General features: G+C 39.8%; 1 protein-coding gene across 1 annotated transcript in view; it reads right to left on the minus strand.

The window, feature by feature from the left end:
• igsf3 (immunoglobulin superfamily, member 3) overlaps positions 1–11,494 on the minus strand; it is a 64,786-nt gene extending 53,292 nt beyond the window's left edge. The window contains exon 1 of the mRNA XM_034884594.1: positions 10,503–11,494. Coding sequence (XP_034740485.1) covers positions 10,503–10,542 — 40 coding nt within the window. The 5' untranslated portion in view covers positions 10,543–11,494. The remainder of the gene's footprint in view (positions 1–10,502) is intronic.
• Positions 11,495–16,937: the final 5,443 nt, after the last annotated feature.

Below are 16,937 nucleotides of genomic sequence, written 5' to 3' on the forward strand. Positions count from 1 at the left end.
TTTGGAAAAAGGCTGCAATGAAACAAAGAGTGAAAAATGTAAAGGGGTCTGAATACTTTCCGTACCCACTGTATATACACACCGAACAGACAATGATTTCACTATGTCTCATGCCATTTAGGAAGTCAAGTTCGTTGTCGAGTCCATGTCAACTTGTCTTAAGTCTTAATTTTTGTGACTCAAATCAATGTCTAGTGTCTAAAACTCTTTACTAGGACTCCTGCTTTGTGTCACACCTGGGTCTTGCTGTCCTCTGCTCTCACTATGCTAACTAGTCCTAATTTATGGGCCCCCTGGGCTACAACAGTCATACCCCCACCTGCGCTGTTGCTCATAACAGCTGGTGAGAGCACGTAGGAAGCAATGGGGGAGGTTTTAGGACTAATTCATAGGTCTGTGTCACTGTATGCTGTAGGTGTCTGTGGTCATTACACACATTATATGTAAGTAAGCATAGGGGCGGTGCTTGCATAGCAGAAATGGGATTTTTCCATGCGGGCTATTACATTTTTTCTCCTATCTATCTCTGTTGCTGGTAGTATTTGTGGATAGATTCAACAACAAGGAACTAATAATAATCCATCCTTCTCTGTTAACAGCTGCATCTTCATACTCCCTCCTACACCCTCAGCTGCTTTGCTTTCCAGATTGACCACGTTGGAAAAACAGCTTTTGAGTTTTATTGTTTCATCCTGAGTGATCTTTTGAAATGGATCATCATCATCATGCACTGATTCTCTGAACCTTTTAAATAATTGTCAAACAATTTCAATCACAATTATCATCTGTGATGTCAGACTAAATATATTCCTTGTCATCCAGTAAAGCTACCGTTTTAAAATTCCATATGTTTTATCACTCTGTCCCTCAACATGAACGTGATGGAACGTAAACGTGATTAACTTGGGACTTTGTTAGATAATGATTACATGCCTCTGCTACTTTGCTTTGCAACAGTACTACACCATAAAAACATATGGCGCAGCTACAGAAACATCCTTGACAAATAAATATAATTAAAGCCTGAAAATGTGTGTGTACTTAAATGCAGTTCCTTACCAGCCCTATATTGAATAAATAATTCAAAGACAGACAGGCAGCAAGAAAGACAGTGAGAAACTGCAGCTTAGTAGCAATGTCTCTCTTAACTCTCTCACCACAGTGAAAAACTGTGTTTGAGATTAACTCATTGGACTGTATAACGCCTATAGTCATCCGGCAGCGCAATGGCAGGCACACAAGCTGTATCAATTATTCATAAATCAAATGAAGGGTTGACAATTATGCTGTGCTATGAACATGTGAATTTCACTCAACCCAGCAGTTACAATTTGAGCAATCCCTCAAGAGCTGCAAAAAAAAAAAAAATACAGTACTGTATACAGGAAGTAATCATTCTCTCCATCACTTTCCTCATGAATGCCCCTTTCATCTTGCTTTTTAACTCTACCACATAGATCACTGAATAAAAGCAGTGATTATAACCAGTTTAAGATGTCTCTTCTCAATTCTTTCTATATAAGCTGCAACTGTTTTCCTCATGTTTGATATACTGCATATATAGAGTACACACACATATATATATATACATACATATATACATATATATACATATATATATACACATATATATACACACATATATATACACGTATATATATATATATATATATATACATATATATACACACATATATATACACGTATATATATATATATATATATATATATATATATATATATATATATATATATATATATATATATATATATATATATTTATTTTAAAACTTTCAAACTGTCCATATAAAACAAGAAACTGTTTATTGTCTAATATCTAAGAGTTGGAACTGGAAGGACATGGGTGTTGTTGGTGTGATGGAGAGCTTTGTCTGTCAGTATGTATGTGTTTGTTACGTATGTTTTTCTTGAGGTCCCCTCAAAAACGAAATGATACATCTCAAGGGGTTTTCCTCTTATTAAAAAAATGTGAATACAAATTGAAGGCACTCGACAAAGAAGCAATTCTTAAACTTGCAGTCCATGTTTTAACATTTTGGAGAACATCAAGTCAAAGATATCCAAAACAATTATATAAAAGTTTCAATTATATAGTTACCACTGCATATCATCTTGTCAAATCTACAATTATGTGGGTCACTGGGAGCTTGGTTAGCATTTACATTGTGAAAGATGGTTACACTTCAGTCTGTGAGAGACACAGAATTGTTTAGGTAGCTAAAAGTGCCATTATCCTTTAATAGAGAGTCCCACCATTAGCCCATACTGTTAATTTTGAATTATATTACTGTGCGAGACAAAGGGGTCAGAGGCATAGTTGTCAAAGTGGTTCATTCATTTCAGACACACACGTACAAACACACACTCTTCCGGTACATTAAGTGCTCCAATTTAGTCCCTTCGCCAAATCCATTAACTCTGTAATGACACCTGCTACCCAACTAACCTCAGCTCCCCAACCCCCAGTCCTAACCAACCTCAACCCTCCCTTTCAAACCCTGTTTGCATGGCAAAGCACTGTGGTCTCAAATCCACCCCAAACAAAACATAAGGAACACAAAACAAAAGCTCAACTAATTAAAAAAATAAATAAACCTAGACTCATAATTTCCTGTCACACTGTTACAGCAGAGTCGACTGAATGTTTTCGTTAATTGTAAAAGAATGTGGGGCTATAAAAACACTCAGCTATCTTCAGTCATTATCCATCTTGCGCTTGTGCACAATTAAGCCCGACAGCTGTATCTACTTTATGTACAGTGGTTCGTTTTTGTATGACTGGCAGCTTGCTATCAGTTCCCACGTTTGCGTATTAAGCTGCAGATTGGAAAGGAAACTAATTAACTATTAATTAGTCTACTTCAAACAGACTTTTTTCTGCTATTGTCAGTCATTTTGCCTTTCAGCCATTAAAACATGCCCTTGTAAATAAATTATTTTATGCATAATTAATTAGACACACACACACACACACACACACACACAAGACACAAGGTGTTAAGCACAAGACGCACATTACCAAAACGTAATAGTGAAGTGAGTAAAGTGCTCTTCATCATTGCATAAGAGGAATTCTAAAAGTGAAAAAAAATCCTGTGCACATGTGGACATTTATTCATGTGCTCACACACTTTTAGACGTGCACACAGAGCTGAGCGCGTGCCACTGCATATGGATCGGCAGTGTGCAGGTGGGGAGCAGTCACCATAGTTACGCGGCCTGGTGTTTATCCCACCAGTATGGAGGATCAAGCATGGCACAGGGGAGTGTTGCTGCACCGCAAGACCGCAAGCTCAGAGTGCTGTGTGTGCTTCTGGGTGTTTGTGTGTGTGTGTCTACGAGTAAAGTGGAATTTTCTTGCCGACCAGTCATCATCACTCCCAACACAGAACAGCAGAGGGGGGATGAGCAGTACAAATCCCAAGACAAAAAAGGCGGCTGGGTTGGTCTTTTAACGGGCAAGGAAGGTGTTCATAGACAGTCCAAGGAAGATGTGGCTGTTAAACGCAGATTCTTAGTAAGGACAATGAAAATATCTGGTTGAGATCACTCTTGAGGGCAGCTTTTTAATTAGTTCTCTTTGAAGAGGAGGTGGGCTGGGCATAGCATTGTTTAGAAAAGAGTGGGGGAGGGAGGTCAGAGGCCATTCACTGGAGGAGGGGGACGCAGCTGGAGTAATGTTTGAGTGAGGAGAGGCAGAGATACATGCAAATCAGCCCAAAAGAACACTTTAAGAAACCGGTTTACAAACTGAATGGTTTAAGGGTTGTTGTTGGGTTGTTATCACAAAACAGATTAGATACAATCTCAGGCGTGACGAGGTGTGCAGGCACAGCCATGCGATCCCGGCAGGGAGTTGTGATGTGGGACAATCCTGACAGTAAAACCAGAGGTGCTACTGCAGAGTCACCATGTGACACAAAGCAGACGGTGCCTCTGCACCGGCTCAAGCCACTTTCCTAATTCATTGTGGCAGAAAGGAAGTCTCCCTTAAGAACTTTGCTTCACTTCACACAGTCACTTATTTACCCATGTGAATTGAAGAGAAACTACAGCTCAGATCTGGGTCACGGGGGAGGATCATCATTAAAATAACAAGACGTTGCATGAGAAGACAAGCTGTGATTATTCCCCACTAACTACACTTTTTGTTTTATTGCTCTGCTTGCAGAAAAGTAATTTCAATCTCAAATTGTTCTTAATTGCTTCAGAAAGCATCATAAAAGGAAAAGATCCTTTCTTTCGTTCACACCAACTTTTCACCTTTGAGCGGTCAAAGAAGGTAGGAAACATAGAACTGATAACAAAGAACAAAAGGGTTGTAGTGAAACTGCAGTGGTAGTTGGGTGTGAGTTTCTGTAGCAGACTGTGAAGTCTGTATGACATGGCAATTACTTGCCCCGTAGACACACTAGTAACCAGTATTTGACTTACCTTTGGGTGCACCATGCAACAAAGTCCACAAGCACAATCCCATGGCCTTCACCCAGCTCTATAGATCCATGACCATAACTGGACATCTGAATCCTGAAACGGACCAACGCATGGCCTGTGTTTCTGTTGCCTATCCCTTTAATGAATATTTACTGAAACCTAACACGCAATTGCTGGATGATAACCAAGCTGACAGTCTTGTTTTTGCGTTTGCATTGTTTCTTTCCTGTCAGTTCAGTCAACAATGTTATGATATGAATAAAACAATAGCACAAAAAGCATCTTGTCAGGGGTATACACAAAGATGTGTGTCTAGTGCTTATGATGCATACAAGCGTGAGTGCAACTACAGAACGTAGCCGGTACCGAAAATACTAAGAGGAGCAAACAGCACTGCAATCAGACAGCAGCACGAGTCCGCATTTCCCCACACAAAGAGAAGTAGGTCCTCTGTTTCTGGTGCAAACAACAGGACAAAATAATGGATGACAAAACTTGGGACAATCACATGAACACATGCCAAACTTTTCCGTAGTATATACATAGCTATGTCAGTTATACAAACAGCTAGACAGTGAGTTATTGCATTTTTCCTAACTGTCTAGACTGCAGTCTCTGTTGTGTCAGCTGAGGCTTACAAACATATGGAAAGCATTCCCAGTGTGGCAACAGCTGACTCAAGAAGATGCATTTGCTTGACCACACACAAGCTAAAATCCCTGTCATTTTGGGGTGGGAGCCTCCAGCTGCCATTTATATTTGGGACATAGAATATGCTTTGGTGGGCATCAGGGTGTGGCATAGCAATCTTTGAATCTTGACAAAGTTTGAAATGCCTGTGAGTTGACGTCAACATTCCCATGACCATAAAATTTCCATGGAAATAATGACACACATATATCTATTTTGTTTTCTTTTTCAGCCCCTAAGTAGTTGAAGTCCTTTAATTTTGCAAACAATGTGGCTTCTCAAATTTTCCTTAAACTTGCATCATAATATCAAAAAACAAGAAGGTAAAAAGGGAACTTCATACAGTTGTCATTGTCATGTCCCAGGTTTCTTTCACTGTTAATTATAGATTTCCTTCTTATCAAAACCACATATTTTATTGACATAACACAAAAACAAATAAATTAGATTCTTCAATCTCTAACCACTTTAAGCATTTGTAACAATCTTCAGCAGCAAATGGACAATGAAATCTATACTTAAGTGGCTATAAGTGCTGCCTTTCTTCCATGGCACAATGTTTTGGAGGAAAAAGGCAATAGTTATGCCTAAAATGGAAATTAGCTCTTAAGTACCTTGATGTTGTTTGATTATTCCAATTAATGAGGGCCAGCTTTGTACTCAAAGTTTGATGGTGTTACTTTAACTACTTAAAACTTTTCTCTTTTCAATTGATTGCACTGTGATCAGCCAGGATACTACATCTATTCTGACCTCTGATATAAAATAGCATCAAAACTCTCACGAAAACATAAGACTGAAGGAGAAACCAGATGTTTTTAACATGATCATACCAGTGTTGTATTTTCTTAAAAAGCATGTATACTTATACCACTGCTGAATGGATATTTTGTTTGGTACTGCGGAGGAAGTCACTGTCACATCAGGTTGTCACTTATACATGTATGTCTGTATGGAGCTGTATATTGCTCATCACAGTAAACATGTAGCCTGCTGCATATTTTTATAATTCCAGTTTACAAGCAGTTAAGCCATTGAGCTAAAATGTTGATTTTAAAAGTCTGAACTGACTTTCCTCACAATATTAATAAATAACAAATTTGAATGCAGACATAATGCATGTTTAAAGTCTACTAATACCTTACCAAGCCCTAAAAAATAAATGGAAACCAACGGATGGATTGGGGGGGAAAAAAGTAAAAAATTGAAATGCTAGTGGGATTTAGAAAATAGTAAACTCAATTATTAAATGAAAATGCAGCTGTCAGCATAATTCTATGCAAGTCTATTGGTTACATTGTGTTCCTTTTAAAATAGTGGCCACTCCCACTTCCACACCCCACTTTCAGCCAAACTGAATGAATTAGTTATTCATTCAACATGTTTCCTATCCTTACTGCCTTACTGCCAACCATCTGACAAAAAGATTTTGCAGATGAATTAAGTTAATAATTAGAAAATTCCGCAAATGTTTTACCATGATAACAATAAAAAGAAAAATAATAAAAGTGTTATATGTCTTAACCCTTCAGAGATAGACCTTTTAAAAATCTATTTAATCCCTTTCTGTTTCCCAGAAACCGCTATGAGTTTCAGCGTTTATAGAGCCAACATATTTTCACATGTAAATTGGTAAAGTATGTCTTTATTTCTACCAACACTAGAGTTGTGATGGTTGGATAAGTGTAGCGAAGACCAAAAACAGCTTTTTACTGTTTTATTTGTTTTTTGTAGACTTTGAATAAAATGTGTAATACAACGCTAAAATTACTGTTCATTCACATGGAGTCTGGTGGATTTAGGGAGGCGAGCCTTAGCAATACAATATATATCACCCCAGTTTTGTTAAAATTTTAAATAAAAACAGTGTATTTTAAAGGGGAAAGTGTTAAGTGTCTGAACCCATCAGAGATCGACCCTTTTAAAAACATGTTTAAGACCTGTTTCCCAGGAACAACTATGAAGTAGCTAAAATGACATGGAGTTCATTTATATGGAGTCTGGTAGGTATGGTCCATCGTGACATCATGTTAGCTGACAAATAACACTTCTTCTTCTTCCTTCTTGTCCTACTCCTCTCTTCATGTCTCGTCTTTGTAAAAACATCTGTTAGTGTTGAGGCCTGAAGTCAGTCAGTTGGTCCATCATGACATCATGTTAGCTGTCAAATGACACCTTTTCTCTTTTCATCATCTTCTCTCCTTTATTTCTCTCCTTTTGTCCTTTCCTTTTCTTCTCCTACTTCTGTAGCAGTACATGTAGCTAAAGTCATTCAACAATGGTTGAGTAAAGGCCATCGTCACCACAGGTATATAGTTAATATCATTAGTAACAGCTGATCTGAGATAACTTTACTCTGCTGTTTGACATGTCCTGCAAAGAGAGGACAACACGGCCTCCAGGGAAAAGTCATGATAGGTGTGTTTTTTCAGAATTGTTGCTATGGTGATTTCCTCAGTGAAGAATCCATTTTTTTTTCAATGTTTTCTATTGGTAGTTGGTATGAACAGAGCCAAAAGTTCACATCCGATGGACTCCATAGTTGTTGTGCATGTCTGCGACCGGCTCAAGATTTCCTATAATTGACCAACCATGATGTAGAAAGACTGAAAAGTGTAGGCGGGAGAGCAATTTGTTTCAAAAAAGTTATGTTTTGAGCAATGTTAAGCGATTTCCCGAAGATTTCCCATTAAAGTGAATGAGAAATTTTTTTGGTGATTTCGTGAAAAACCCGTGGCAAATCTCTTGGAAAACAGCTAGCACACCATTCCAGATCATCATCATCATTCCATACGTTGGGATGTATTTTGTGTGCACGTGTTGGCAACATTCCGTGACTAGTAGCGGGACAAAAATGTGGCGGAAGGTGGAGAATGAGAAATAATAATAAGTATGAGATTGTGCCGATTGCTGCAGCACATCGGCACACTGAATAATAATAACCCCCCCCCCCCCCCCCCCCCCCCCCCCCCCCCCACTCACACACACACACACACCCCCACACCAACCCACAAACACACGATTGTGTGAATAGCTGAGCTGCAGGTGGCAGAATGTGCATCTTGTCAGACATAGGCTTTAAGATCTTCTTCTGTGAAGCTGCTCTGAGACCAGCTTATAAACAGGACCAGTGGCAGCTCATCTAAACCTGGGCAACTGGAGGCTGCTCTCCTGTCAGCCCAGTAAATGGAAACTACTCAAGCATTACACCAGCCAGCCTCGCACATATTACATTTTAATTTAGTTATGTAAACTGGGCTGCTACTTTAGGTTGGCTCCCCATTTCAAAACACACTCTCGCACAAACAGAAGAACACCCTAAAATAAGCACACTGTTTCACCATACAAAAAGCATGACATCTTTCTCACTCTCTGCATGGGGAAAGGAAGACATCAAGTGTGTAAAGCTAATAAACGTTTGTTCCTTCGGTAAATTCTTTTGATATGCTTTATATCATATACCCTGATGCCACAAATAAGCACGTGCACTGCGCATAAACCTCTCACACCTGGTTGAAAACACAGCAGCAGATATAACCCTGATATAAGTGGCACCTCTGGGTGTAACAGTGACTGATACAGCTTCCGTCTAACGCGGCTGTCACTCAACATTATTTTATTCTCCTTTCCAAACAAAATGCAAGTGCAAACACATGTACCAGCTGACTCATGAGGCCCAATCAGACAGCGGATCACTTATAAAAGACCGACACAAGCACAACTCATGTAAAAGATGTTTGTACATGAACAGTAGGAAAGGATAAACAATTGATATGACAATATATTGCCATGCATATATATTTATACACTAGCACCAATGTTGCATTACTGGTGCATAGTTGTATCCTTTAGTGATACCAGATCAGCCTTTTGCCCTTAACCTGTGTGTGTTAAGATCATCTTAACACACCAAAAGTCTGAAGGAAAAATAACTGTATACAATCTACACGATTCCCGTCAATGACATATTTTGATTGATAACACTAAATTTTGCTGAAAAACTGTGTGTTTGTTACACCCACAAGGTCCCCGAGCCCAATGTCACGTCTTCAAATGTATTGTTTTGTCTGAGTAACAGTCCGGCCCCAAAGATAGTACACCCACTATCACCAAATACTTGATGTCTGACGCTAGAAGCAGAAACTTTTGTCATGTTTGCTTCCAAAAAAAATAAAAATAAAAAGATTATCCAAATTGTTGCCAATGTATTTTCTGTCAATCACCAAATTATCTTGCACTGGGAGGATTTATTTGCAGCATATAACATGTAGGAGAATTGCCAGCCTAATACTTGGAACATACCAGCATTTTGAAAGTATCCCTAGTCCTCTTGTGGTTTCTGCCAACACTGAGACATCACGTAAAACCTCTCTTTCATAACACCTGAAATGTTCTTTACCACCTTAAACTGCTTACCGAATAATAACCATATGATATTATGTAATATAAAAACCCTTCGTTATCTAGTCTACACTGTAGATTAGATCTGTATTGTGACTGTATGTAGTCTTGTAGTCACGTTTTTGTTGGGAAAAGTCATTTGCATCCCCCAATCCCAGTGAGAAGAGTGACTTCTGATGCGCTGAAAGGAGACGTGAGGCAAGGCACAGACTGGTAATCCTCTTGGCCAAATGGGGGCCTCCAGCGGGCTGACTTCCACTCCCACTCCCGCCCCCCTCTTCTGTCCCCCAGCAATGCTGACAGGCCTCCCCATCCAGGAAAAGAAAAGCCATCTGGTGTTTGTTTGGGATAAATCACAGGCAGGATGTGGGTGTATGTGTGTGTCAGCAATCATGATCGTATGAGTGTTTGTATGTGTCACTGAGTGTCATCGGCACTATATCGGCTATAATGAATTGCAGGTAAGTTACAAATGTGTGAGAAATAACTTGCAGTGGCTTCAATGTGTCTTCACACCCATGGATCACTACATTGCCTGAGATTTTGGTGATGTGTGAGCGAGGTGTGTTGGTGTGTAGGTGTGTGTGTAGGCTTCTGTATATGTGTGGGGGTTAACTAAATAGCAGGTTGTCCATATGATGAGCTCATGAACACAGGAGGTCAGACTGTATAGGGTTAATCTGTGACTGGAAGTCTAAATATCTCATTAACCTAGTTCAACACACACACACACACACACAATCTCAGATTTCAAAGAGCTGAAAGACCTAAAATAAAATTAATTCACAGGCCACACACACACACACCTGTCATTATTGCAGTGATTATTGATGTAGCCTACTTCTCCCAACTAAAATGTGGGCTACATGTGTCATACAGGTGTGCCACCTTAATGTAAACAGAGAGGGGGAAATTACAGGAAGGATGAAAGCTGAAAGCTTCTTTAGAGGACTTACCAAGGAGCGCACAGACAAGAAGGAGCGCATCGGTTGCCATTGTGTGTTGCCCCGCAGATTCACTTGTAATATTCCCTTCAGAGGAGGAGGGGTGTCTGGTCGGGCTTGACAGTGTGGTTAAGTGCTGGTCATGAAGGAGAAACAAGTACGAATCCCGGGCGACAAAAGCGGTCGGTGCCTGTCTTGAGAGTCCAATCCTGTGAGTCAGCCGTGAGTCCGGCGGGTTGTCAGTGTCCGGCTAACCTCTTCGGTGTCCTCCTGATTAAAAAAGCCTCAGGTGCTGCTTCCCCCCTCACCTATATCTACAACACCTATCTTGCTTTTTATCGCTGACGTCGTGTGAGTATGCCAGGCGCCTAGGCGACCCAACCCACTCCCCCTTTACTACGCATCCGAGACTGCGGAGGCGATTCACTCTCTCATCCTCCACGGTAAAAAGACGAAAGTGCCGGCGTGACTTGCGCGTATTATAAAAACCGGATCATAGACAGCCGGCTAAATGTGTACAGGGGATCTGAGAGTGTGAAATAGAATGTGAAATAGTTCCTTGCTAGGATTTTCCTCTTTCACTGATGAGAGAGCAAATCGCAGTCCAAGCAGGCTCTGGCTCCACGGCAAATCCCGGAGACTATAATCAATCTCCCACTATCGCTCCGCAGAAAGCCCAATGGGCGGGCGCTCTAGATGAAGCAGACAAGGCTTTGTGCTCTGACACAATAAATCAGATTAATCAATGACTTTAACTCCAAACACCGGGACCTCAATTTTACCACCGATACACCTGAGCCGGTGTATCCTAATTCATGGCACTAAAACGCGCAAAGACAAGTGCATAAAACAAGACGCTTAACAGCCAAAGAAAGCTACTTTACTCATGAGTTCTAACGCTACTGCTTAATTATAATCTGTCTGGCAAATGCTGTGATCTGTTCCCAGACACAATCAGTACACCGCTGTTCTTCCAAGGTTATTTCCCGGCTTCCTGTTTGGCAAATCACTTTTGTTTGCCTGTGCAGTTTGAAAACTTCACTGCATGCTTTCTGCCCCCACCCCCCTGTCGAAGACCACGCCCTGACAGGGTGGGACACTGTCCATTGTGGGAGAGGTCAGATTTGCATTTCTGAATTTAAATTCTAGGCCATGACGTTAATGTTTGAATGGGTTAAGCGAAGTGGAGGATAATGAAGCCTGTAAAGCTACCAATTTTCTCAGCTTTATTTTTGCAGGGTAACATTTGACCACTTTTTAAGGCTTACATGAACCATTATGGGACAAATTATATTTTACTGCATATTGCTGTGCACAGTGATAGTGTTTTTCAAAGGAAAAACAAACAAATCCGTTTTCCAATACTAGATTTTTCATTTATGGTGAATACTTGTCATGTGCTGATCACAAAAGTCACCTTTGTCATGCATATTCAGTCTGTGTCTCATAGACAGAAATGACATAGGCCTATCGCTCAAACCCTCTTATTTTCCCCACCGCCATACACACAATTGGCAATCAGCATAATGAGGTGCCACTCTGTTTGGGAACTATATCAGAACAACCCCCCCTCCCCCCACCCACCCAAGACATTACTATTCACCTTTCAGAGATTGCAAGTTGCAAATTACATCGCTCTTTTATTAAGATCATAAGTGGCTAAACCAAGCATTACTTTGACATAAGCTGAGGTCTATAGATTGGCACGACTTTGTGCTGCAATATTAGTAGGATCTCAAAATAGACAGGGTGAATGGGAGTTTGCAGGGAAACAGAAAATAGCACAATGAGATAACACTGCTTTGGTGGGAAGTTTTAAAAGAGTATTGCTTTCTGGAAAGAATATATATAGAGAGAGAGATAGAGAAATATAAAATCTAAAAAGCTCTGAATTAAGTAAAACCCAAAGCTCCGCTCTTTGTAATACATAAATAAATGAGCAGGCCTTTGCATGTGCATTCAAAAAGTAATGAACCCAGTTGGTATTTCATTTATCAACTGGGAATTGCAATTCCAAACACTGTCTGAATGCAAAAAAAATCCCATTTTTTGGAAGCAGTAAAACATGTTTTTCCCCTTTGCTGTGCTCAAAGATTTCAGCTCAGATAAAACTTCCTGAAAAACCAGTGAAATGGGTCTGAACCCTGAGGCACTACAAAAGATGTTTAAAGAATACAACACGTTATTAAACTGAAACCACACATCTAAATAACAGTTAACCAAACGGTTAATGAAAAAAGAGACCCTTTCTTCCTCCTTCGTTTGTAAACTGTGTCATAGTATGAATAGAAAAGAGAGAGTTTTTGAGCATGTTTATACAGAGAAAACAAAGGCTTTAGCAGACAAAAAGGAAGCCAGAATGGGATTAGACACTGGTATAAAGTATGTGGGCTGTTGGTTCAGCTTCCCCAAAAGGTCTATCTGGGTCCACTGCAGCTGAATTAATACAGAGCTGGCTAGGTAGGCCATGTGCAATACACCTGGTCTACATATTGCTGCACCTAAATTTAGTTCAGTTCTTCACAGACTCCTTATTGCATGGACGAGTGATGGCACAGTTTGCACAGGCAGGCGGTTAAAAAGCGGTGGTAGCCTTGTTTTGAGCCAAGCATCATGTTAGAAGATGAGATCACCTTTGACCCCTCACGCCAGTTTTTTGCAACTATCTAGAAGTATGTATGCTCAGAGAAAAAAGGCTTTAGAGGAATGTTTGGAAGTATAGTGGGTGCTGGGGATCACAAAGGTCTCCATGGAAACAGAGGAGTCTGCATTGTGTGCACTTCATAACAGAATCTATCACCTAAATAATGTGTTGATAGCTACAGCCATCTTCTTCTTTTAACCAGTACCTTTCAGAATTATTCAACACTGTTTCTTTTGTGATCTTAATATTTATAATAACAGTATATAATACCCTTACAGCATTGGTTGTGCTGGTGTCAGCAAGGTTACATAGGATAGCAGAGAGAGAGAGAGAGAGAGAGAGAGATGGTGCTAACCGCCCTCTCTCAGACACACTCTGACCAGCTTCACAGCAACACTTCTCTCCAAACATTAATCAGAAAAAATCATGGCAACCAAAAGAAAACAGAATAAGTGGTCACTGTTTGACATGTGAGTTTGAGACACATGTGCACTTTTTTCCTACAATTTAACACATTCAATGAAACAAGGAACATTTGCACTATTTTAACATGTTGAATCTCAGATTTCAAAGAGCTGAAAGACCTTTTAAAATAAAATTCATTCACAGACAACACACGCACGCACACACACAAACACGCAGGACTTGTACACACACACACACACACACACACACACACACACACACACACACACCTGCTTTGGCAACATTGTTATTGAAACTTTCATGCCAATAAAGCCCATTTGAATTTAATTGAATAGTGAGAGATCTGTTCACTGTGCATTTTTTTTCAAGAATCACATTATCAATTACACAATGTGTAGAGCCAATCCATAAACAGTCAAAAGCCAATTCACATTTGGATGCAAACGTGCACATACTATGCCAGTGTCACTCCAGATGACATGTGAAATGTACATGTGAAATCACACAAACATGGAATCAGATGGGAACCCACTTTGTTGATGTAACCCAACTGTAAACTCAGGGATGCAGAGGATACAATGAGCCCGACTGTAACTCTTAAACAAATGAGAAATTATAAATAAGTAAACAAGAGCTCTTTGTTTTGATGGAGTCAAAAAGCAAAATTCCTTCTGGTCATATTACTTCTAAGAGGCTTCCCTAACATGAGTGAAAGAACAAGGCAGAAAGTAATGAAGAAATAATTCAGATGGGTAAAGATAAACATGATACAGATGAAGTAAAACCTTTTATTGTCAAACAAAAGTCATGTTGCAATATGTGGTTCATCTGAATTAAACAGTAAAAGTGGGGTTATAAGGTAAAAGAGATTGGGCATTGCTTATGGGGAGAACAACTGCAAAACTACTTTACATCACAATCCATCAAAAAAGTATGGACACAGCAATCTTAACATTTCTCCTAATCTATAAACATGTGGCAGAATATTATTCCTCTGTTTGAGGGCCACAAGCGTATCTAGTGTAAAGTTACAGGGACCAACCTGACACATTGCATATACTGTGGGTTTTGACAGTCAGCAGACTGACAGACAGCAGGCAGAAGGCAACACTCCAGCTGGGACCAACCAGATTCAAGAGTGCCACTCTTCTATCTAGGATTTAATGTGAGCTGAGTCACTCCACAGTAATACACTCCAATTTCTCACGCCACGCTTCACATTGGCTCGGAAGATTACACACTGCATTGTCAGATAACCTTTTATTATATACAGCTGAGGCTGGTGCACTCGTAGATGTAATTGTGCCTTTATGTTATAAATCAAGTGTCACAAGCTGTTTAAAAAAGAAAGCTAACGATCAGTTATCCAAACTTACGGTCTGCACACCAAACCTATGCTGTGCTTATACAGGTTTTTCAGTCGTTACTACACTTGAATGAAAGCGTCCACTCTTTTACTTCGACCTTTGCAGGTGGTTGTTACAACATTGAAATTAAATCTCCTTTGTTTTCACATTACAGCAGAGCTGATACTGAGACAAGGACCGAGCACCACATGTAATTGCTGCAATCATAAACTGACAGGTGGTTGCAAGAAATATCCTATATTTATTTAGTTGCAAAGGATTACTCTAGCGGAATGTGACAATTAAAGGTTTTCAATGAAGTGAACAAGCACTAGAACATTTGATCACCCAGCCTAGGTGGGCTTCCTACAGGTATTATTACACTTTGTTTCTCGAGGTGTTAGTTTACAGACAGTGTCTGCAGCAGAGCTACCAAGTCACACTGAATAAAAAAAAAGATGCAATTATGACTTGTTTGGCATCGGTGTACAATCCTCCAGTGTCATGAAGGACAGCTGTGTGTACTTGTTCATTCAATACACGAGGAATAGCTAATTATCTGGGATCTTCATTAAAAATACTTTTAGTAAGGTTCATGCATTTGTGTTGTTCATTTTTTTAAATTAATATTAATTTCCTTCTTCTCTCTGTTTCTTTCTCATCTTGATCATGTGGGTGTTGCCTGACGAGCAAACACAGCTGATTGTAGTACATCTTTCCTTTGTAATGTACTGGACAAAGGAAGACACATCAGGGTTATAACACAAACACACACACACACACACACACACACACACCCACACCCACACACACACACACACACACCCACACACACACACACACACACACACACACTATACTTAGCGAATAGCTCTTGACGACAAGGGCATCAAGGTGAGCTTAGACACACTGTGAAGATTGTTCGACTTTACGCCCCAAAACACAAACCACATTACACAACAGGCACACGTTTCATCATCATCCCTCGCAGGTACAAGCTTGTCCTTTTTTGCTGTTAGGGAACAACAACAACACAGATGCTATCTATCAACTCCAGGCTGAAAAACATAATTTACTTTTCATGGTCACACTTACTGGAGCTTTTGCTTTGTGTATGCAGAACAAGGTAACTCTAATTCTCACCACACACCCATGTGAAACTGACATGACTCATGGCTGGAAGAGGAAGAATGTGGGCAGAAAAGGCTTTTAAACACCACCAGATTACTGGATCACAGTATTATCCAAGCTGGTAACAAAAGAGTGGCACTGCATGGGAAATTCTTTTAATAACAGTAATAGATACCTGATAGTATGTACCATGCTGAGTGCTGATGTTTATTTGTGTTCACCTATATCCCCTGTACTTTTACATTGTTTTACTGCATATTGAATTAATTTAACTTATAAACTGAGGAATATAACATAACCATAGTTGGTTGTACAGTACAGGTTCATCTTACTGCAAAACGTGCTCCGGTTTATTGGCATTTTTTTAAACCAATCACAATTGTCATGGGCGAGGCTAAGCTCCGCACGGAGCTGCAGTAAAATAGTTGTGTGAGAGAAAACTCAGATTGGACAGATCAGTCAAGTTAGCTGTCTCAATTTGTCATGCAGAGATCTGAGGAGCAGTCAACCATAGTCCTCATAAATCCACCGGAGTTTAAAATTCCAAGACAAAAAAAATTGGAGAAATCCCGGAAGTGGAATATCAAGGATATAGACTGGAGTGACAGTAAAGTCTGAAACAATTATAGGGTAGTTGTTAGTGTAATCATGGCAGTGAAAGAGATTTCACACAGAAGGTCTCACATTCAGACAGGGTCTGTTACATGTCTGTTACTCCCTCTCAGACCAACACAACACAACCACACAACATTTAATATCTGACCTGGGTTCACAACCCTGGTGCTGAAAAAATGTTTAACAATAATTATAGGACTGCTATATGCTTTTATTATTGGATTACTTCAACCTCAAGGGTCTATTTTGGTGTCAACTTTAATTCCTCTAAACTGATATTATTGC

Source organism: Etheostoma cragini, chromosome 11, assembly GCF_013103735.1.
Source record: "Etheostoma cragini isolate CJK2018 chromosome 11, CSU_Ecrag_1.0, whole genome shotgun sequence".
NCBI classification, from domain to species: Eukaryota; Metazoa; Chordata; class Actinopteri; order Perciformes; family Percidae; genus Etheostoma; species Etheostoma cragini.